This window comes from Peromyscus leucopus, chromosome 3, assembly GCF_004664715.2.
Source record: "Peromyscus leucopus breed LL Stock chromosome 3, UCI_PerLeu_2.1, whole genome shotgun sequence".
Taxonomy (NCBI): domain Eukaryota; kingdom Metazoa; phylum Chordata; class Mammalia; order Rodentia; family Cricetidae; genus Peromyscus; species Peromyscus leucopus.
This window is the reverse complement of record NC_051065.1, coordinates 148082453-148104182: the sequence shown is the minus strand read 5'-3', so window position 1 is coordinate 148104182 and position 21730 is coordinate 148082453. Positions and strand designations below refer to the sequence as shown.

General features: G+C 45.3%; 1 protein-coding gene and 1 non-coding gene across 3 annotated transcripts; both read left to right on the top strand.

Annotated features, from left to right (window-relative positions):
- The first annotated feature begins 11300 nt into the window (after positions 1 to 11300).
- LOC114683514 lies at positions 11301 to 11407 on the top strand. Its single transcript, XR_003733166.1, has one exon. It is a non-coding gene; the product is annotated as a U6 spliceosomal RNA (small nuclear RNA).
- A 7679-nt stretch (positions 11408 to 19086) lies between these two features.
- LOC119087562 lies at positions 19087 to 20517 on the top strand. Of its 2 annotated transcripts, none has more exons than XM_037203468.1 (2): positions 19087 to 19415; positions 19710 to 20517. In XM_037203468.1, the coding sequence occupies exon 2, from the start codon at positions 19718 to 19720 to the stop codon at positions 20465 to 20467; it is 750 nt and encodes a 249-aa protein (XP_037059363.1). In that variant the 5' UTR covers positions 19087 to 19415; positions 19710 to 19717; the 3' UTR covers positions 20468 to 20517. The 2 variants fall into 2 exon arrangements, with proteins under 2 accessions (XP_037059363.1, XP_037059364.1); XM_037203469.1 differs by lacking the exon at positions 19087 to 19415 and adding an exon at positions 19491 to 19591.
- Positions 20518 to 21730: the final 1213 nt, after the last annotated feature.

The window sequence follows — 21730 nt, the reverse complement described above, 5'->3', positions numbered from 1 at the left end:
CTTACTGTGCCCAAATTGTAAGTTTATAATAGATGTGTAAGCCTAGGAGTAAACAGTGTTAAGAGTCAATACTAAGTGTTTCCAGGCATCTACTGGGGTCTGGACTATCCCTTTGTAGATAGGGGGAACCAATGCACATGAAGTGGGGAGTCGGGACAAATACAGTTATTAGTATCACAAGAGGGAATTGAATCTGTAAGAATGAATACATAAGTCTCAACATTTTTTTTTGTGTGCGTGGTTTTTCAAAACTTGGTTTCTCTGTGTAGCCCTGGCTGTCCTGGAACTAACTCTGTAGACCAGGCTGGCCTCGAATACATAGATCTGCCTACCTCTGCCTCCGGAGTGCTGGGATTAAAAAGGTGTGTGCCACCACCACCGGGCTAAACCCAACATTCTTTAAACTTTGTCCTCTGCCTTCCAATTACGTGCTAGGAATGAAAAAACAGTACCGGAGAAGCAGCTGGAGAAGTGAGGTGAAGAGATACAGAGAAGGCTCAGTGGTTAAGAGCACTGGGTGCTCTTGCGGAGGACTTAGGTTTGGTTCCTGGCACCCACAGGGTGCTCCACAACTACTGTTCCAGAAATCTGATAACTCTTCTGCCTCTGGATGCCAGGCTTGCAAGTGGTTCAGACAGACATGCAGGCAGAACACTGTAAACAAAGGCCACGATGATGATGGATAAGGAACAGTTTTGGCCTGTTGGTATCCAGAAAAGAGGTCAGAACAGTTAACACTAGGTACAGACCCAGGGGATTGATTCTAACAATGGCCAAAGCCCCACACTGACAGAGATGCTTTAGGAATACTGGGCAGTCAGTCTTCACCAGTCTTCATCAGTGGGTATTGCCCTACTCAGAATAGCCCAAGTCACCAGTGTGGAGAAAGTGCTCCATCTTTAACATTTTTTTTTTCTGTATGAATTTGAGTTGCTGACTGGTAAAAACAGCCAACTTATTTTGGCTACAATCACACTCAGTTTATGAATGGGATTTAGTGTTTAAGAGCGTGGGTGAGCGAGGTGCTTTCCACGTTGCCTCACGAGGTCTACAGATAAAAATTCTCCACATGTTACCAGTTTCTATTTGCATTGTTATTAAAGCACATATACCATCTTGACTCTAAAACAGTGAGTTGGAAATGGCCACTGTGATGCTGTGAGTCCAGGGCTTTCACACCTAAGTAAGCGCATTACTACGGAGCTATAGTCCGTTTGGGTTTTGAGACTGCTCTCGGTGAGTGCACCAGGTTCCCAGCTCTCGGCTGTCACCCATCCTGCTGCTGCTGGTGGAGGGGGCAGCTTTTGGTACACAGACAGATGGAGACAAAAGATCCATACACAAAAATAAGTTGTAGAATACTAGTTTAAGGTGTGTTACTTTTTCTTTAATGTTGCATTTGTTTAACTCTGTGAAGCTGTGTTACTGTGCCTGTCTAAAACACCTGATGGTCTAATAAAGAACTAGCCAACATCGAGGCAGGAGAAAGGACAGGAGGGGCTGGCATGCAGAGAGGATAAATAGAAGGAGAAATCTGGGAAGAGGGATTGAAAAGGAGGAGCCAGAGAAGGAGGAGGATCCAGGGTCAGCCACCCAGCTACACAGCAAGCCACGGAGTAAGAGTAAGATTTACAGAAGTAAGAGAACAGGAAAAGCCCAGAGGCAAAAGGTAAACAGGATAAGTTAAGGAAAGCTGGCTAGAAACAAGCTAAGCTAAGCCTGGACATTTATAATCATAAGCCTCATGTGTGATTTATTTGGGAGCTGGGTGGAGGGCCCCCCAAAAGAGTAAAAAAAAAAATATAATAGCTGGGCGTGGTGACACACTCCTTTAATCTCAGCACTCAGGAGCTAGTTAATTAAATAATTAAAAAGGCAGGAAAGAATTACCGCCCAGCAGTGGTGGTGGCACACGCCTTTAATCCCAGCACAGACAGAAGCAAGCCAATCTCTGAGTCCGAGGTCAGCCTGGTCTACAGGGCAAGTTCCAGGACAGCCAGGGCTACACAGAGAAACCCTGTCTTGAAACCCCACCCCACCCCACCCCCCAGAAAAATAAGTTTCGGAAAGTCTTGGGGAGAGCCATTTTATGATACCTGGGAAGCAGGGTCCCCTGTTGAGGTTCTTACTTTTGGTAATGAAAGAAGTTAAGAATGATCAAAACAGAAGCTGAAGGACAATGTATTAGAGTTTAAAGGTAAAACGAAAGAAGCCCTGGGTTAGACAGGCTGTGGGTCCTGCAGCTGACGGGAAGCAAGGTGGGGAATGGGAAGTGTGAAGTCTGACTTGACTGCACAGGCTCCATCTTAGGGAGAGGGCCACCGTCTCAGACCACCTGCTGAACTCAGCTCCAGGAAGGACCTCAGGAACGTGCCATGACGACTCGAACAGACAGACACAGGGCAGTATCCTCCTGTCTGCAGTTTATGGCCCTTGAAGATATCTAGATAATCCTGCGGAGCAGTCCAGATAATCCTGTCCAGCGGGTTGCGGTTCCCCGCCAAAAGTCTAACCCAGCGGTTTCAAATGTGGTTTTGTGCCCAAATTCTAGACCAATAGTTTCAAAAAAATTACCTTGCCCCAAATCCCTTCTACCCAATCCCAAATTGCCAATTCCCAGCTTGTGGTTTTTTTCCTATAAAAAATCTCTACACCTGGGCTCATGGCCACTGCCACATTTCCTTCCATCTGCTATGGGGTGAAAGGGCCAGCTCTCCCACACCCACATCACCAGTGGTGCCCCCTGGAGGTGGCCGGGGTGGGAGGAGCCAGCTCAGCACACCCTCAGACATCGACACTGCTTCAGGCTACAGTACAGACCTCGGACATGCGCAGGCTTCCTAGGTAACACAGCCACGGACATCATCTCCACAGACCCCGGCTGCAGTAGGAACACAGACACGGGTCTCGGCAGCACAGGCCCAGACATCACGTGGCCTCAGGTGCGCGTTCCTCACCGCCATCGTGACTCCATTTCCACCTCTCTTCACAGAGCACAGACTTGGCTTCTCTTTTTCTCCCATCTCTCCACCATATACTTGCTCAATTTCAGCCACACCCACCGGACAAGGGCCAGGCACAGCCTTGGTGTCTTGGCCTATAGTTGATTTTTTTTAGTTTGTTTGTTTGTTTTTGTTTTGTTTTGTTTTGTTCGAGACAGGGTTTCTCGGTGTAGCTTTGGTACCTGTCCTGGAGCTCACTCTGTAGACCAGGCTGGCCGGAACTCACAGAGATCCTCCTGCCTCTGCCTCCCGAGTGCTGGGATTAAAGGCGCATGCGCCACCCCGCCCGGCTTTTTGTTGTTGTTGTTGTTGTTTTTTTTTTTTTTTTTTTTTTTTTTTTTGGTCTGGTCTTAGTATGTAGTCCAGACTGTCCTCAAACTTAAAATCCTCATGTTTCCCAGTGTGTGTGTACCACCATGCCTGGCTTAACTTTTGTTTCTTTTAATTTGAGGGGTTTTGTTGTTGTTGTTTTTACTATGGCTTTAGGCCGAACCTAAGCTCTGCAGATTTCCCCAGGCCCGTGAGTGTAAGACTTAAACTTCAGTCATGAAACTTAGGAAGTGGTGGGACTTCTAGACGTAGCCTGGTACGGGAAGGTAGGGTCTCCGGGGTGTGGCCTTGGTACTGGAGTCTGGCCCTTTCCTTTCCTTTCTTTCTCTTTCCTGTCCAGCCTCCGTGAGGTAAATCATTTCTTCCGTCTACACTGCCACCTGATGCGATGCCTCACCACAGACCCCAAAGCAGCAGGGGTAATGACCCTAGCTTCAAACCCCGCCCCCCAGCTGAGGACCGAACCCAGGGCCTTGCTAGGCAAGCTCTACCACTGAGCTAAATCCTCAACCCCCAGCTTCAAGTTTTTAAATTCGGCACCCCAAATAATTGATTCTCTGGAGTATCTGCTCATGGTAACAAAAGCTGCTTACTTCACAGTCTGTTAGATTGTTAGAGGTTTTAATTTTTTTTTCCCCCAAGAAATCTTGCAACAGTTTATTAGGAAGAATGTAGACATTTAAAAAAAAGAAAAAGAAAAAAACCACTGTTATTAACATAAATTGAGAAGAGAAATCCTGTCTCAAAAAAAAAAAGTTTTTTCAGCCAAGATACAAGATGAAAACAAAACAGGAAAATTTAAAAACCCAATAATGTACTAACAATTTTTTCCACTCATTTGCCCTTCTGACAATGAAAATATAAATCTAGTCTAAAATGTAGACTCTTAAGCTACAACGTACAGCTCTCTTTGTCCTCCATGCCAAGAGATGTAAAAGCTTAAAGGCCAAATGATCCCAAATATATAGGTTTCAAAAACAGTCTCAGGCTGTCCATTACTTTTAGCTAACATACATCAGACCCTGACAAGTCATCTACATACAATAATGTGAAGCACACAGTGTTGCAGGATATTTGTTCAAGATAGCCAATAAAGTTTACCCTGAATCAGAGCGTCAAGTCAGTGACTGGCTGACCGGAATTAGCGGCAGAGGTTTTGGAGGACCCAGGATACATTTAGAGAGACACAGGAAGTAGTAGGGAGGAGCTTAGAGAGATTTGAGGGCCTTTTGGATAGGGGAGGAGAGAGAGAGGGAGAGAGGGAGGAAGGGGGAAGAGAGAGAGGGAGAGAGAGGGAGAGGGGCACGGGTGACTCACCACTGCTTCTATGATCAGTCAAGTTTGGTTTTGTTTTTTTTTTTTTAGAATCAGTCAAGTTTTTATCTGGATATTTGATTTTTTTAAAAAAAAGATTTATTTATTATGTATACAGCATGTATGAGTGCAGGTCAGAAGAGGGCGCCAGATCGCATTACAGATGGCTGTGAGCCACCATGTGGTTGTTGGGATTGAACTCAGGTCCTCTGGAAGAGCAGTCAGTGCTCTTAACCACTGAGCCATCTCTCCAGCCCCTGATTCCTGAGTTTTTATTGATATTAGAATAACTTAGATAAATGCATCATTTGTTTTTGAAAAATACACGAGTGGAACGATCCTGAAAGATACACTGGAGGATTAACAGGGCATCTGTTTAAGGTATCAATCAGTTGGTTTCAGCCCATTTAAAGTCCATGTCCTAGCCTCTCAAGGTACTTATCCTTCCCTAGGCTAAGAGCCGGCTGCCATATCAGCAGCTTTGTGAAGGTAAGGAAGGAGACTTGGGGGAAATTCATTTACTCATCACAGCTGCTGAATTGATTGCCCAGGATCTCAACATATGGAATTCTGGGGACTATTCATGCATAAGGATATTGCCTTAGCTGATTTGAATTGCCCCATACAGTGATCCATTATCAACCCATAATTGATATCAAGTCTAAAAAAAAGAGAGAGAGATTGAAAATGGGATAAAGGAGATAAATACAGCATTTGCTTTTAGGGGTATCAAGCCAGGAATTCTCTCAATTGTGAAATCTTGCAGGAGTCATTCTAGTTTCTCAAAATCCTGATGATGACAGTGGACCTTATAGTCCCTACTTCCATCAGATCTAGCTTTCTTTTCTTTCTTTCTTTCTTTCTTTTTTTTTAAACTATCGCTGTTTTGTGAATCATCTGCTCCACCTACTGGCAAATCTACATCTACACACCACCATGTGTCTGTCCAACACATGGGAGAAACAGTTGAAAGGACCAAGCAGATGCTATAACAGGCTGCTCAGTCTTCTCTCCGAGATCAGGCCTCAATTTCAGTTTCCTGAGACTTAAGCAAGCCGTTTCTGGGAGGGCCATGAACAAAAGACATAGTCCTTGCAGTAGCTCCCTTTCTGCACGTACTCTGACTGTTCAAGGTTCAGCCAGTTGTTTACTGTCTGGGACCCCTCACCAACTTAGAGCTATGTGCATGGGTCAATGTGAACATGCTAGACCAGCCTGCCTCTATGGCAGCTCAAGGATAGAGTCTGGGCCACTGAGTCAGCACCCCCCCCCCCCCCCCCCCCAGTAAGCATGTGCAAGGCCAGCCAGCCTCCATGGCTGCTCAAGGACAGAGCCTGGGACTTGTCCTGGACAGCCCCCAAAATGATAATTGTAAACCTCAACCAGTAAATTCAAAGGTTACATACCCTCACCCAATTAAAAGAGAACAGAGATCTTCAAAAATAAAAATAAACCAGTCCGAGTTGCACCCATGCCAAATCCCCCCACCACCCTGAAGGGCTTTCAGTTTTTGCCTTTAAATAGCTAGCCTCACAAAGAAAGAGCAACTCCTCCCTGCCTCACTGTATTGGGGGTAGGAATGAGTTCCCTGTCTAGACTTGTATCTATAGAATAAACCTTGCTGTTGCATTCTGGACATCCTTGGTCTTCAGTGGTCTCTTTGGGGTGGTGATCTGGGCATAACAGTCACATTAGTCAAGTCTTCATCTGAATCATCTTTACAGTCTTTCCAGTTATTGATGTCTTGCACATCAGATCAGTCAGGCTTTGTCCTTTTCTTTGTGAACCCACACAACTGGCCAGGTTTTTTTTGTGTGCAAACAGCATAAAATCCATCACTTCATTCTCTTATGTTTGGAATCATTTGAATCAACACAATGAAAAAAATATATTTTACTTATATGCTTAAAATTCTCACTTCCTCCAAAACAAAGGTTTTCAAAAATATTTTATTTATTTATTTGTATTTTATGTGTATTGGTGTTTTGCCTGCACATTTACCTGATGGTGTCAGATCCCCTAGAACTGGAGTTATAGACAGCTGTGAGCTGCCATGTAGTTGCTGGGAATTCAACCTGGGTCCTCTGTAAGAGCAGCCAGTGTTCTTAACCCCTGAGCCATCTCTCTGGCTCCGAAAGCATGTTGTTGTTTATTTATTTTTTTTTTTAATTTACTCATTTATTCATTTATTTAGTATACAGTGTTCTGCCTGCACTGCAGGCCAGAAGAGGGCACCAGATCTCATTACAGATGGTTGTGAGCCACCATGTGGTTGCCGGGAATTGAACTCAGGACCTCTGGAAGAGCAGCCAGTGCTCTTAACCTCTGAGCCATCTCTCCAGCCCCATGTTGTTGTTTTTAATTTTATTTATTTAATGTGTGTGATGCCTAGTGCCCTCAAGGCTGAAGAAGGCATCAGATACCCTTGGCCTGGACTTATAGAAGAGTATGAGTCATATGAGTGCTAGGAATCTAACTCTGGTCCTCTGGAAGAGCAGCCAGTTCTCTTAACCACTGAGACATCTCTCTATCCCCCACAAGTATGGTTTAGCTCCTGGCCAGATGGTGGCACAGGCCTTTAATCTCAGCCCTCTGTGAGTTTGAGGCCAGCCTGGTCTACAAATCAAGTCCCAGGATAGCCAGGGCTACACAGAGAAATCCTGTCTCAAAAAAAAACAAAAACCAAAGAGGGGGAAAAACCAAACCAAAATTTACAAAAACATCTTTACTATCTCCAAAACAAAACTCAATGTATAAGTAGTCTTTTTTCCTTTAGTTTTTGGTTTTTGAAGACAGGGTTTCTCTGTGTAGCCCTGGCTGTCCTGGAACTTACTCTATAGATTAGGATGGCCTCGAACTCAGAGATCTGCCTGCCTCTGCCTCTCCAGTGCTGGGATTAAAAGCATGCACCAGCACCGCCCTGTCCCAAGGCAATCTTAACCGAAGCAGAGGTCACAGGTTCTGTTTCCTTAGAACAATTTTATTTTAGCAAACAGAATTTGCTGTTTAAGCAGCTATTGGTGTTGGTCACTAAAGGGAGAAGAACAGACCTATGTTGGGTTTTTTTTATTTTTATTTTTGTTGTTTTTTTTTTCTTCCCCAGAAAGAGGAAGAGGCAAGCTGGCTTACAAAAGCAGACACCAACAGTTCAACAGTTTAATTCTGTGTCAGGAAAGTAAATTCCTCCTGGATGCCAGGTCATTGCAGACTGTTAGATTTTAGAGAGGGAGAGGAGATTTAAGAGATGTGAAACTTGATCACCCTTCTCAGGCAGGCAGTCTCAGGGCAGGATGAGGTAGGGTAGAGTGGGGGGTCTGAAAGCAGTCTCAAGACTACCAAAGGAGATCTCTCCTCTTTAAACTTGGAGGCAAGAGCTGAAGCAGAGACCGTAGAGGACTGCTGCTCTGACTTCACTCTCCTGGCTTGCTCATCAGCTTCCTTTTTATACAGCCCAGGCCCATCTGGCCAGGGATGTCACTCACTGCCCACAGTGGGCTGAACACTTCCATATCGAGTACAAACCAAGAAAATGCCTCCCAGACCTATCTGATGGAGGCGCTTCCTCAGCTGAGAGCTGAGGCTCCCTCTTCTCAGGCATGTCAAGTTGACACACTGAGGAAGACACCAGAAATGAGAAGACCTCCCATGCTTGTGGGTTGGAAGAATTAATATTGTGAAAGTGGCCATTTTACCCAAAAGTAATCTACAGATTCAACACAATCCCAATAAAATTCCAGGGCCACTGGGTGAGGTGGCGCACACCTCTATTCCCTGCACTCAGGAGGCAGAGGCAGGCGGATCTCTGTGAGTTCAAGGCCAGCCTGGTCTACAGTGCGAGATACGGGAAAGGCACCAAAACTACACAGAGAAAGGAAGAAAGGAAGGAAGGAAGGAAGGGAGAGAGAGAGAGAGAGAGAGAGGGAGAGAGAGAGAGAGAGAGAGAGAAGAAAGAAAGAAAGAAAGAAAGAAAAGAAAGAAAGAAAGAAAGAAAGAAAGAAAGAAAGAAAGAAAGAAAGAAAGAAAGAAAAAGAAAAGAAAATACTTCCAGGGGCTGGCTCAGCAATTAAGAGCTCTTCTAGAGGCCTAGGATTCAATTCCCAGCACCCACATGGCAGGTAACAACTGTCTGTAACTCTAAGATCTGACACCCTCACACAGACATGTATGCAGGCAAAACACCATTGTACATAAAATAAGAATAAATAAAAAAAGAAAATGCCTCCATAAAATGGGGCTGTAAGCAAGTCTGTAGGGCATTTTCTTAATTAGTGATTGATGGGGAGGGCCCAGCCCAGTGTGGGTGGTACCATCCCTGGGCTGGTCCTCGGTTCTATAAGAAAGCAGGCTGAGCAAACCAGGGGAATTGAGCCAGTAAGCAGCACCCCTCCATGACCTCTGCATCAGCTCCTGCCTCCGGTTCCTTCCCTGTTTCAGTTCCTGTCCTGACTTCCTCCAGTGATGAACAGTGCTGTGGAAGTGTAAGCAAAGAAACACTTTCTTCCCCAGGTGGCTTTGATCATAGTATTTGATCACGGCAATGATAACCCTGACTAGAACATGCCACATCCCCTGCCCAGAAAAAAAATCCAGGGCCATTTTTCACAGGTAGAAAAAACTTTTTTTTTTTTTTTTTTTTTTTTGGTTTTTTTGAGACAGGGTTATTTTTGGGTTTTGGTTTTAGTTTTTTGGTGTGTGTGTGTGTGTGTGTGTGTGTGTGTGTGTGTGTGTGTGTGTGTGTAACAACCCAGGCTATCCTGGAACTCATTCTGTAGACCAGGCTGGCCTTGAATTCCCAGATATCCACCCGCCTCTGCCTCCCAAGTGCCGGGATTAAAGGTGTGCGCCACTATCCAACTGAGAAAATGCTTTTAGAGTTTGTGTGGAAGCAGAAAACAAACAAACAAACAAAAAACCAAGCATAACCAAAGCCATCCTAAACAAAAATAACACCATGGAAGCTATCATTCTATCTGATCTCAGATCATTCTACAGAGCCATAGTACTATGAACAGTATGTTAATAACAGAAAAGCAGATATATAGATCACTGGAAGAGAATACTCAGATATAAGTCCATGAAACTACAGCTATCTGATTTTGACAAAGTTGCCAAAAAATGAACATTGAGAAAGGGACAGCATTTTCAGCAGCCGATGCTGGAAAATGTGGGTGTCAGCACATAGAAGAATGAAACCAAATCCCTGTCTCTCACCTTGTAACTCAAACCCAAGTGGATTGGACCTGATTGGATACTCTGAAATTGCTAGAGAGAAAGGTAGGGAGTGTGCTCCAACATGTAGGTATAGGTAATCTATCTATCTATCTATCTATCTATCTATCTATCTATCTATTTATCTATGTATTTAATATCTGTAGGTGTTTTGCCCGTGTGTGTGTGTGTGTGTGTGTGTGTGTGTGTGTGTGTGTGTGCAGTACCCCCAGAAGCCAGAAAAGGGCAATAGATCCACTGCAACTAGAGGGGCAGGTTGGTTGTGAACAGCTGTGTGTGTGTGTGTGTGTGTGTGTGGAATGTTTTTGTTTGTCTGTTTGTTTGTTGTTTGTTTGTTTGAGACAAGGTCTTTCTACGTAGTCCTGGCTGTCCTGGAACTCACTATGTAAACAGAGCTTGCCTGAAACCACAGAGATCTGCCTTCCTTTGCCTCCCGGCTGAGTTCCCAGCTGGGTACTGGCAATCGCACCCTGGTCCTCTGGAAAAGCAGTCAGCTGAGCTCTCTCTCCAGTCCAGTAGTAATTTTCTACCTAGGATTCCAATAGCCCAGGAAAGAAGACCAGCTGCTGACAGCAGCATCCCAGGAAATTCAAAACCTTCTGCACAGCAAAGGAGACGTTCAGTGGAGGGAAGAGGAGGCTCTGATGGGAATCTTTACAATCCAGTTAGAAGTGGGCTACAGAACTAAGCACAACGTTTTCAAAAGAAGAAATGCACATGGCTAGGAGACATTTTTGTTTTGTTTTGAGACAGGATCTCACTATATAGCTTTGGCTCGTTACACCTAGCCCGTTTTGTGCCACGAGGAAGGAGAGAAACAACACTTATGGGTTCCAAAGATTTTATTAAATCACCACATAAGCAGGGCACTGATCATTCATCAGGGCTACAGTATAAGGACTCGGGAGTCTTTTTCCTCCTGACATCCCCGAGCAGGGGCAGAAGTGAGGTTTATAAGCACAAAAATCACAAACCCATTTGTCATCAAGTTACAGTGACAATTTTCACCAATCAGGAATCAAAAGTTTGGGACCTTCCTTGTGTGTTCCACCATTGTCAACCAACATACAAAGCAAGCCTTTCAGTCCAACCAATCAGATTCATTTGTTTTTTCTGTTGTTAGGGGCAGCCATAATGTTTCAGAGAAGTAAAGATGGATGGCGACTATTTCTATGGTTTAGGGAGGAGGTTGATCAGCCATTAGAAAGTTCTCAGCTCCTCTGGGGCCTGGGAACCTACAGGTAAAATGGAGTCTGAAGTCAAAATGGCAGTACTCAAGCCAGGTGCTTTTGCCTGCTCCCTTCAGGCTGGCCTTGAATTCACAGAGATCCACCTGCCTCTGCCTCCTCAGGAGACACTTAAAAGTGTTCACCATCCTTATCTATTAGGAAAATGAAGATTAAGACCTCTTTCGGATTCATCTCAGTGCTGGATTCAGAAGCACATGGACTTGAATTGGAACAATACAGAGAAGATAATCATGGCCTCTACTTGAGGCTAGCATGCAGATTCAGGAAGTGTTCTGTATTTTTCATTAAAAATAGAAAGAAAGAGAGAGAGAGAGGGAGGGAGAGAGAGAGAGAGAGAGGAAGGAAGGAAGGAAGGAAGGAAGGAAGGAAGGAAGGAAGGAAGGAAGGAAGGAAGAAAGATTCTATCTCACCCCACTCAGAATAGCTACCAGCAGGAATACCAGTGACATTGGGGCTAGAGAGATGGCTCAGAGGTTAGGAGCACTGGCTGCTCTTCCAGAGGTCCTGAGTTCAGTTCCCAGCAACCACATGGTGGCTGGCTTACAGCCATCAGCCATCTATAATGAGATCTGGTGCCCTCTTCTGGCCTGCAGGCATACAAACACTATATACATAATAAATAAATCTTAAAAAGAAAAAGAATACTAATGACATCTAATGCTGGCCAAGATGTGGGGAAATGGCAATGCTGAAGTGCTGTTGGTAGAGGTGTAAACTAGTGTAGCCACTTTGGAAATCAGTCTAGGGCTGGAGAGATGGCTCAGAGGTTAAGAGCATTGACTGCTCTTCCAGAGGTCCTGAGTTCAATTCCCAGCAACTACGTAGTGGCTCACAACCATCTATAATCAGTCTGGTGCCCTCTTCCGGTGTGCAGGCAAACATACAGACAAAACACTGTATACATAAAAAAAATAGATCTATTTTTTAAAAAACAAACGCATTCTTTAAAAAACAAGAAAAAAGGAAATCAGTCTGGAATTTGCTCAAAAAACTATGGTAGTACATGATGCCTTGGATCCCAGCACTCAGGAGGCTTCAGGCAGGCATATCTCTGTGAGTTTGAGGCCAGCCTGGGTGACACAGGGAGAGTTTGTCTAAAAATCAGACAAACAAGGCAATAACTAGATAAAACCACCATATGACACAGCCATACCACTCCTGGGCATACACCCAAGGTCAGGCCCTATGCCAATGACAGAGATGCCCGAATATTCATGTTCATTGCTGCCCTATTCATAATAGCTAGGAAACAAAGGCAGCCTGGATACTAAATAACTGATGAAAGGATAGTGAAGATGTGATACATATACACAATGGAATATTACTTAGCAATAAAGAAAAAAGAAATTAGCAGGAAAATGGAATTGGGGGAAAATTCTTTTTAAGTGAGTTAACCGGGCCTTAAAGGAAAAACTGATGCATGGTCTCTCTCATGTGAAGAGCCTAGCTTCAACTCTTTAGAGCGATGTGTGCCTCATACAGCATAATGTGCCTGTGCAAGCCAGGGACAAGGACCAGGATGGGGGAGGGACACTCAGGGGAGGGCAATAGTAGAGCGTAGGTGGAGAGAAAGAGGGTGGTACTGTGGGTGGGAAAGTTTGGGTGGGGAGATGGGAGAGCAGGATTGGGGGTCCATGGGAGATGAACCAGGATAAAGGAAGTAAAAAGAATCCATCTGGAGACAGGTGGTGGCGGTGGCCCATGACTTTAATCCCCCCACTCGGGAGGCAGAGGCAGGCAGATCTCTGAGTTTGAGGCCAGCCTGGTCTTACACTCTTTCCACCTCCTCTTCTTTGGGGTTCCCTGAGCTCTGCAGGGAGGAACTTGATGGAGACAATCCCATTTAGAGCTACGTGTTCCAAGGTCTCTCTCTGTGTATAAAGTCTGGCTGTGAGTCTCTGTATTTGTTCCCATCTGCTGCAGGAGGAAGCCTCTCTGATGATGGCTGAGCAAGGCACTGATCTATGAGTACAGCAGAATGTCAGTAGGAGTCATTTTTACCTTTTTAAAAATTTTTTAGACCAGTGGTATTTGGTTTTACCCTAGCCTCTGGGCTATTTGGTTTCTGGTTCTTGGTCACCTAAGCAGTGTCAGGTACGGTTCCGTCTCACGGACTGGGCCTTAAGTCAAACCACACGCTGGCTGGTTACTCCCATAGCTTTGTGCCACTGTTGACCTAGCAGCATATTTTGCAGACAGCACAGATTGTAGATCATAGGTTTTGTAGTTGGCTTGGGTGGGTGTTTGCAACTCTTTGGGCAGCCTACAGAGTACCTCCCTGTACCAAACATACTGCGATGTCGGGGTGAAGTTCTATGCAGACACCAGTTCACCCTCTCGATGGTCAGTGAGTTCTGTGGGTGCTGTCTTCAGCAATGGGGCTGTCAGTTTGCGGAGAGCAACCTGTTATCTTGGCAACAGCCTGGGTTGTGTGGGGATTTCCATGGGACCCCTTTAGCCAACAACTCAATTGGATGTAACCCAGTTTTGGTACTGGAAGGTTTGTTTGGTGACAAGAGACGACCAGCTGGGACTCCATCTCATTATCTGGAGGCTTCATTAGGATCACTAACATGTATTATAGGAAGTTTCCACTGCACTAGGTTCCCATACCCACCTCAGTGTCCCTCAGTTCTTGCTGTCTCTCCTCATATCTCTCATTCAACCCCATCTCCCCTCCCCACATGGTCATCCCATTCTTGTCCCCATTCTTGCCCCGCCCCCAGTCTACCCATAAAATCTATTTCCCTTTCCCAGAGAGATCCATGTGCATGCCCCACCCCCCACCAGTCCCTTTCTCTATACCTAACCTCTCTGGGTCTACAGATTGTAACTTGGTTAGCTGATAGCCACGTATAAGCAAATACATACCATGTTTATCTTTTGGTGTCTGGGTTACCCTATACAGCATGATTTTACATCTATTTGCCTGAATGATTTTTTTTTTTTTTTTTTTGGTTTTTCAAGATAGTAGTATTTCTCTGTGTAGCCCTGGCTGTCTTGGAACTCACTCTGTAGACCAGGCTGTCTACAAACTCAGAGAGATCTGCCTGCCTCTGCCTCCCAAGCACTGGAACTAAAGGCGTACACCACCACTGCCTGGCCAGAATGTATTCTTTTTTTTTTTTTTTTTCTTCTTCTGAGACAGGGTTTCTTTGTGTAGCTCTGGAGCCTGTTCTGGAACTGACTCTGAAGACCAGGCTTGGCCTTGAACTCACAGAGATCTGCCTGCCTCTGGAGTGCTGGGATTAAAGGTGTGCATCACTACTGCCTGGCTCAGAATGTATTCTTTAACAGTTCCTCCTAGTGAGGACCTATAGCCATAAACTTGCTTAGTTTAAATATGTCTCAAATTTCCAATATCCTAAGTGATATTGTCAAACAGATATACATTTCAACTGGGTCAAAATACTCTTCCTGTGTTTATACAATTTTGCCTTTAAAACAAGTCTGATTCATATTTACAGCTGTCCCAATGGTCTAATCCAGTAGGTAATCTACTTCCCCAAATCTTGGTGAATCAGATGCTGTGAGTGGCGGCGTCATGCATAGATACCACTCTAAAGGAAGACAGTGTTAGAGCGTGCAGTGAAGGCCCATCCAGGAAAACCTCCTAGTCAGGAGAGTCTCTGGCCTTGGCGGAGACCTGGCGATTCAGTGGGGCATGTCAGTCACCTGGCCAAAGGACTGACCTAGAAAGGCAGGCTCACCCCGAGTCACACTAACGAACAGGTGGGATAGATAATTCTTCTTCAATGAGATGTGTACTCTTCCTCAGGATTCCTATCCCAGCACAGTCCCTATGGCCCACCATGAGCTTTGGCTGGGACTGCCAGCCTTTCTGAGAGTCTGAAGGGCACACCTTTTCCTCTGTATTTTTTCTGCCTTTGGGGGTGGGGTGGGGTGGGGTGGTACTGGCCAGAACTGGAGTCCTTCCCCTGTACCTCACGACTTTTCCCCTCACTTCTCCATTGTTTCTATCTAGGTAGCTGTTGATATTTACAACTTGTTTGACTTTTGGGTTTTTTTTCCCTTTTACACCCTAAGAAAATTGTCCTTGAGTCCAGTCTTAAATTTTTTTATTAACTAGACTAAGAACCCTGAGCTCTGGTTTTCCTTATATTCATAATGGCATATGTCTCATCATCCTCCCCCCACTCCCTCCACCCCCCACCCCCCCACCCCCCCACTCCCCCCCACCCCCCCACCCCCCCCACCCCTGGCCTCGAGCCCCCAATGGAACTGAAAACATTCTGTGGCTCCTTCAGAAGCTTTGACAGTAACGTTGGGTACTAATCAGTCACTCTGACTCTTCTCTGGAATTTTGTCAAATTGGTTTGTTTTTGTTGTTGTTGTTGTTTTCAGAGCTGAGGACTGAACCCAGGACCTTGTGCTTGCTAGGCAAGCGCTCTACCACTGAGCTAAATCCCCAACCCCGTCAAATTGTTTTGATAAAAGTAAAAATCTTTGCCAGGCGGTGGTGCACACCTTTAATCCCAGCACTCAGGAGGCAGAGGCAGGTGGATCTCTGTGAGTTCGGGGCCAGCCTGGTCTATCGAGTGAGTTCCAGGACAGCCAGGGTTACACAGAGAAACCCTGCTCAAAAATCCAATAAATAAGCCGGGCAGTGGTGGCCCACACCTTTAATCCTAGCACTCGGGAGGCAGAGCCAGGAGGATCTTTGTGAGTTCGAGGCCAGCCTGGTCTACAGAGCGAGATCCAGGAAAGGTGCAAAGCTACATAGAGAAACCCTGTCTTGAAAAACAAAAAACAAAACAAAAAAAATCCAATAAATAAGTAATAAATTATTTAAAAAGCCATCTGGAAAGCAAGACATGCCACCTGTGCAACAGTGGTTGGTTGTTGAGGCCATAACCAGTCCTCTGAATGGATTCAAGACCCGCTTCATAGGGGCCTGGAACAGTAAGCATGGTTAACAACCCCGGCTGTGGAGGTGGTCGGCCCATTCAGGAAGCACATTTAACTAAATTGATGAAGCGGCAACCTGCCTTCTAAATGTCTTATGCTTATGTCCATAGACAAAAGCTGCTCTTAGCCTTCACCAAAGAAGTCCCTCCCTACAAAAAAGCAGAGACTCTTGGCTGGCCAAGATGAGGAAATCTGTGGTCCAACCCTACCCAAGTCACTTATACCACCCCTTTTAAAGCCTAGGGGATACTTCAGAAGAGGGGGTTGTACCTATGTAAGAGCTAGAAGATACAGGTACTGAAGGGCTATGAAACACCATTTCTCTAGACTCAATACCTCTATCGTAAGCACTAACTGGCCTCAAGCTTCAGTACCGGCCCATGGCCCACTTGAGACCAAGGGGAGAGGCTCAAAGGGCTCTATCCTTCTTATCTATGGCTATCTGTGATTCTGTGAGAGGAGCAAGGGCCATCTTTACTCATGACTCTCTGCTGAGTCCACGAGGCTCCAGAGGATAAGCTGCAAACCCAGACCCACACAGACCGCCGTGGTTGATTCTGGAGAGTCACAAAATTCAATGAACGGATGTGACCCTTAGAGAGAGATTTGTGAGGAGGGTAGACAGGAAGTGAGGGTGGTCAGTATCAAGGCATTCTATGTGAAACCTGTCAAACAAAAAATTTTGTTTTTTTTTAAAATTGATTGTGTGTGTGTGTGTGTCTGTCTCTCTGTCTGTGTGTGCATACATGCCATCCTATGCATGTGGTGGTCAGAGGATAATTTGCAACAATTGGTTCTCTCCTTTCATCTTGTGACTCCCAAGGGTTGAAGTCGAGTCTTCAGGCTTGGTGGCATCTGCTGAGTCACCTCACCCCTTCCCCAGCTTCTGGAGTTTTCCATGCTACTCATTTCTTTCTTTTCTTTTTTTTGGGTTTTTGAGACAGGGTTTCTCTGTGTAACAGCCCTGGCTGTCCTGGAACTCACTTTGTAGACTAGGCTGATCTCAAACTCACAGAGCTCCGCCTTCTTCTGCCTCCCAAGTGCTGAGATTAAAGGTGTGTGTCACAACACCTGGCGCTACTGATTTCTTTTTATTGCACTAAGATCTGATGTAGGATTATTTTGGTTCTTTTTTATTTAGTAAGACTTGACTTGTCGAGAATGTGGTCTGTTTCAGAGAATATTCCATGGGCTTCGGGAAAGTAAGCAGAGTCTGTGTATCTTGGATGGAATATTCTACAACTACCTCCTAGATTCACTTGCTCTGTGGTGCAGTTTTAGATTTCTTTGTTGATTTTTATTTTGGATAACCTACCTAAATATGAGAGTGGGTAGGTCCTTAAATCACTCATTATTATGGTACCGTGCCTTGTATGACCTGTTCTATCCACGAGGGGTTTGTTTTATACTTGCTTGATCTTTGACCTTCATCCCTGATACAATTCTTTTTTTTTGTTTTGTTTTGTTTTATGATCTATTTCTTTTTTTCCATTTTTTATTAAGAAATTTTCTATTCACTTTACATACCAACCATAGATTCCCCCCTCTTCCCAGCCCCCATTCCCACATTTTCCACATCAGAGTCCCCCCTGGGGGAGTCAGCAGAGCCTGGCACACTCAGCTGAGGCAGGTCCAAGCCCCTCCCCCCTGCACCAAGTCTGTGCAAGGTGTCACACCCACACACTGGGCTCCAAAAAGCCCGCCATGCACCAGGGACAATCCCGATCCCCTTGCCTGGGCACCCCCCAAACAGTTCGAGCTAAACAACTGTCTCTGGTAGCCAGAGGGCCTAGTCTAGTCCTATGGGGGCTCCATAGCTATTAGTCCACAGTTCATGGGTTTCCACTAGTGTGGCTGGTCATCTCTGCACGTCTTCCCATCATGATCTCCACGTCCCCTGCCCACAGAATCCCTCCTCTCTCTCATTGGTTGGAATCCCGGATCTCAGCTGGCACCCAGCTGTGGATCTCTGCATCTGCTTCCATCAGTCACTGGATGAAGGCTCTATGATGACAGTTAGGGTATTCACTAGACCGGTCACCAGAGTAGATCAGTCAGGCACCCTCTAGACCATTGTTTGTAGTCCAAGGTGGGGTCATCTTTGCGGATTCCTGAGAGCTTCTCCGGCACCCTGCCTCTTCCTATTCCCATGATGTCTTCATTTATCATGGTATCTCTTTTCTTGCTCCCTGATACAATTCTTGTCTAAGCCTGCTTTTTTTCTCATCTGAGTTAGCAGAAGGCAGTAAAGCAGGTTGTAGACCCCACATTCACCTAGAGTGGAAGGTATTGACTGATACTGTAGTATTCTTTTATTTTAGTTTTAATTTTTACTATTGCATTTTTATTCAAGTTTTATGATAGCATGTGGGTTTTTCTTTTCTTTTTCCTTTTTCTTTCTTTCTTTTTTTTTTTTTGATTTATTTATTATGTATACAGTATTGCTACACGTGTTCTTGTGGCCAGAAGACAGCACCAGATCTCATTACAGATGGTTGTGAGCCACCATGTGGTTGCTGGGAATTGAACTCAGGACCTCTGGAAGAGCAGTCAGTGCTCTTAACCTCTAAGCCATTTCTCCAGCCCTAGACTAACACTTTTAAAGGAAGCAGAGTTGGGGTTGGTGGGAGAACAGAACTGGAAAGCCAGATGCAATGATGCACACCTGTGAGAAGCTAAGGCAGGAGAATTATCACGAGTTCAAGGCCAAGTTGGGTTATATAATGAGCTCCAGGCTAGCCTGAACTACAGTGTGAGATCCTGTCTTAGAAGGAGAGGAGAGGAGGTGGAGGAGGAGGAGGAAAGAAAAAGAAGACAGATTTGAATTGCAAAGCAGGCCCAACAAAGCTCAGCCAATTGGATAGAAGGGGCAGGTCAATGATTGAATAAGTTAACAATAATTTGTCCCAACAATGTCCTTATAGCTCCCCAAACAGAAAAATGATCAGAACCATAGAAGTCTCAGTGAACTTGAGGGGGAAAGGCACACCGCCTTGTCTGTGACCAAAGGTGAGAAGTTTCTGTTACCTTTCCTTGTAGCCAGACTCCACTGGTGTTCAAGGCAACCTGTGTATCAATAAGAGTTCCAAGTAAGCAGCGGGATGCAGAGCAGGCAAACTGTTCTCCAATAGAAAGGAACCAAGTGTTGGTCTAGCCATAGCTTAATCAATCATGTGGGAACTGCCTTTGGATGATACCGACCCATTTGGCCTACCATCTCAAGTACTTCCCAGAAGGAAGAAGGGGAGATTCACCTTTAAGGGCTGATATCCAGGTACCCATGGCAATTCTACGACAGTTGGAACCCACAGTTGGTTGGCACGACTTGATTGGCACAGTTTGGTCCCGAGACTATAAAGGAGTAAGTAGCCTAGAGAATTTGTGACGAGAGGAAAGAGGATGAAGAGCTATGCAGGGGGGTTAAGAAATAACCTGGGGGAGGGGCTTGGGGAAGGATTCAGCAGAGAAGAGAGACTGACAGGCCCAAAGCAGAAGGAGTTACTGAATGAACGAACTCTAACAAATACCATGAACTGGGTGGGTACCTTCTTCCCTAACACACACTTGCTTAGGCGTCTCCTCTCACCTAAGGCAACCAAGCCCCTGTAGACGGTGCATTTTTCTCCCTCCTGTTACTACTATTTTCTCTCCCTAGGTCCCAAGATGGAAAACAAATTGAAATCAAGGGGTGTAGTGTCTATGATACTGCAGATGAGCAGAGATTCCACAGATTTCTACAAGGGGCAGACGACATGGCTTGTTATCTCTTTCTTCTACCTTTCAGTTATGTACATCTCGGAAGTGCCCTGGCTTAGTAGGAAGAGTGACTTCCAGTGCCATGGGAACATCTCCGATGCCTGCGTAGCCGAGTGCTACAATCAGCATTTCTCCATGCCCATGATAGGCGTTTGGAACACTGTTGGCTTGACCGTCTACTCCGTCTTTTTCATGATGGAGTTTTCAGTCTTTCAGAATTTAACTGTAAGCTCAGAATATTCACCGCAACCCTTAGAGGAAGAGCCATGCCACAGCCCACTCTACAATAAACATGATGCAAAGAGTGAGGAGATGATTTTGAACTTGTCTAAGGAGAAGTTCCTGTTGTCTACATTCCTCGCCTACTATGTGGGTCAGATGGCCATTCAAGGGATCTTCCTGATCATCATATGGTACTATCAACTCTCCCTGATTAAGGAAGACATCTGGTGCCACACAATTGTGTGTCTCGGACCATACTTGTGCGTGTTCATGGGGGTACAGGAGAAGTTAATGTCCATCACACTTATAACTATCCTTTCTGTGATAATCATCATCTTCTGCTTTATATTCTTCCTGTATACCATTAGTCTATACGCTCTCACGAGTGTAATCCTGATAGACACAAAGGCCAAATTCCAGCAGCTGTCCGAGTGACCGCTGACCCAACCTGGAGTGCAAATAAAACTGGACTGGTTTTGACTATTCCCTGATGCTCCCTCCTGTCTGGGAAAAACTACGACTGCTATGTGACAAGCTTGATTTCTTCTTATACAAGTGATTGTTTCTGCTTGTTTATTTTGATGTATATGGGTGTTTTGCCCACATATGTATCTGTTCACCATGTGTGTACAGTGCCTGCAGAGGCCAGAAGAGGGTGTCGGATCCCCTAGGACTGGAGTCACAGACAATTCTGAGCTGGGAGTTGGGTGGGTGCTTCAAACTGAACCCAGAGCCTCTAAAAGAGCAGCTGGTGCTGAGCCATCTCTCCCATTCCAAGTAATTATTTCTTAAAGAAGAAAGTAGAGTAGGGTTCAGAGATTGTTAAGGTGAGGAATCTGAAGTCTTCACTACTAGCAATATTCACAACCCACTGCAGTTAAATTTTAAGGACCACTTCTTTCCTTGTTTGTTTTGAGACAGGGTTTCTCTGTGTAGCCCTGGCTGTCCTTGAACTCACTTTGTAGACTAGGCTGGCCTCTAACTCACAGAGATCCACCTGCCCCTGTCTCTGGCTACTGGGATTAAACGTGTGTGCCACCACTGCCCAGCTCCTAATTGATTTACAATTTAAGAGTCCTGCATGTGGTGGCACAAGTCTTTAATACTAACACTTGGGAGGAAGAGGCAGGAGGATTGTCATGAGTTCAACTCCAGCCTAGTTTGTTTTCTGTCTCTGTCTCTGTCTCTCTCTCTCCCTCTGTGTATGTGTGTCTATCTGCTTGTCTCTCTGGATGAAGAAAACCTAAGTGCACTCTTTTAAAAAAAATAGCATTGTCTGTCTTTAAAAACTTACTCTTTTAAAATTATGAGTATGTATATGTGGGTGGGTGTGTATGTACTTGGCAAGCCAGAGGTTTCAGATTCCCTGGATGCTGGGAATTGAACTCAGGTCCTCTGCAAGAGTAGCAAGTGCTCCTAACTGCTGAGCAGTCTCTCTAGCCCAGTAAATGTTTTACAAAGACTATCCGTAACATGTGGGTGTGGTGCACAAGCCTGTAATCCTAACTCTCATTAGGTAGATGAGGAGGATCTGAAATTCAAGGGCATCCTCTACTACATAGCAAGTGTGAAGTTAGCCTGAGCTACACTAGACTGCCCAAAAAAGCGAGGAGTACCAGAGAGGTGATTGGTCACTCATTGGCTGCTCTTGCACAAGATGTGGGTTTGGTTCCCAGCATCCACATGGTGGCTCACAAA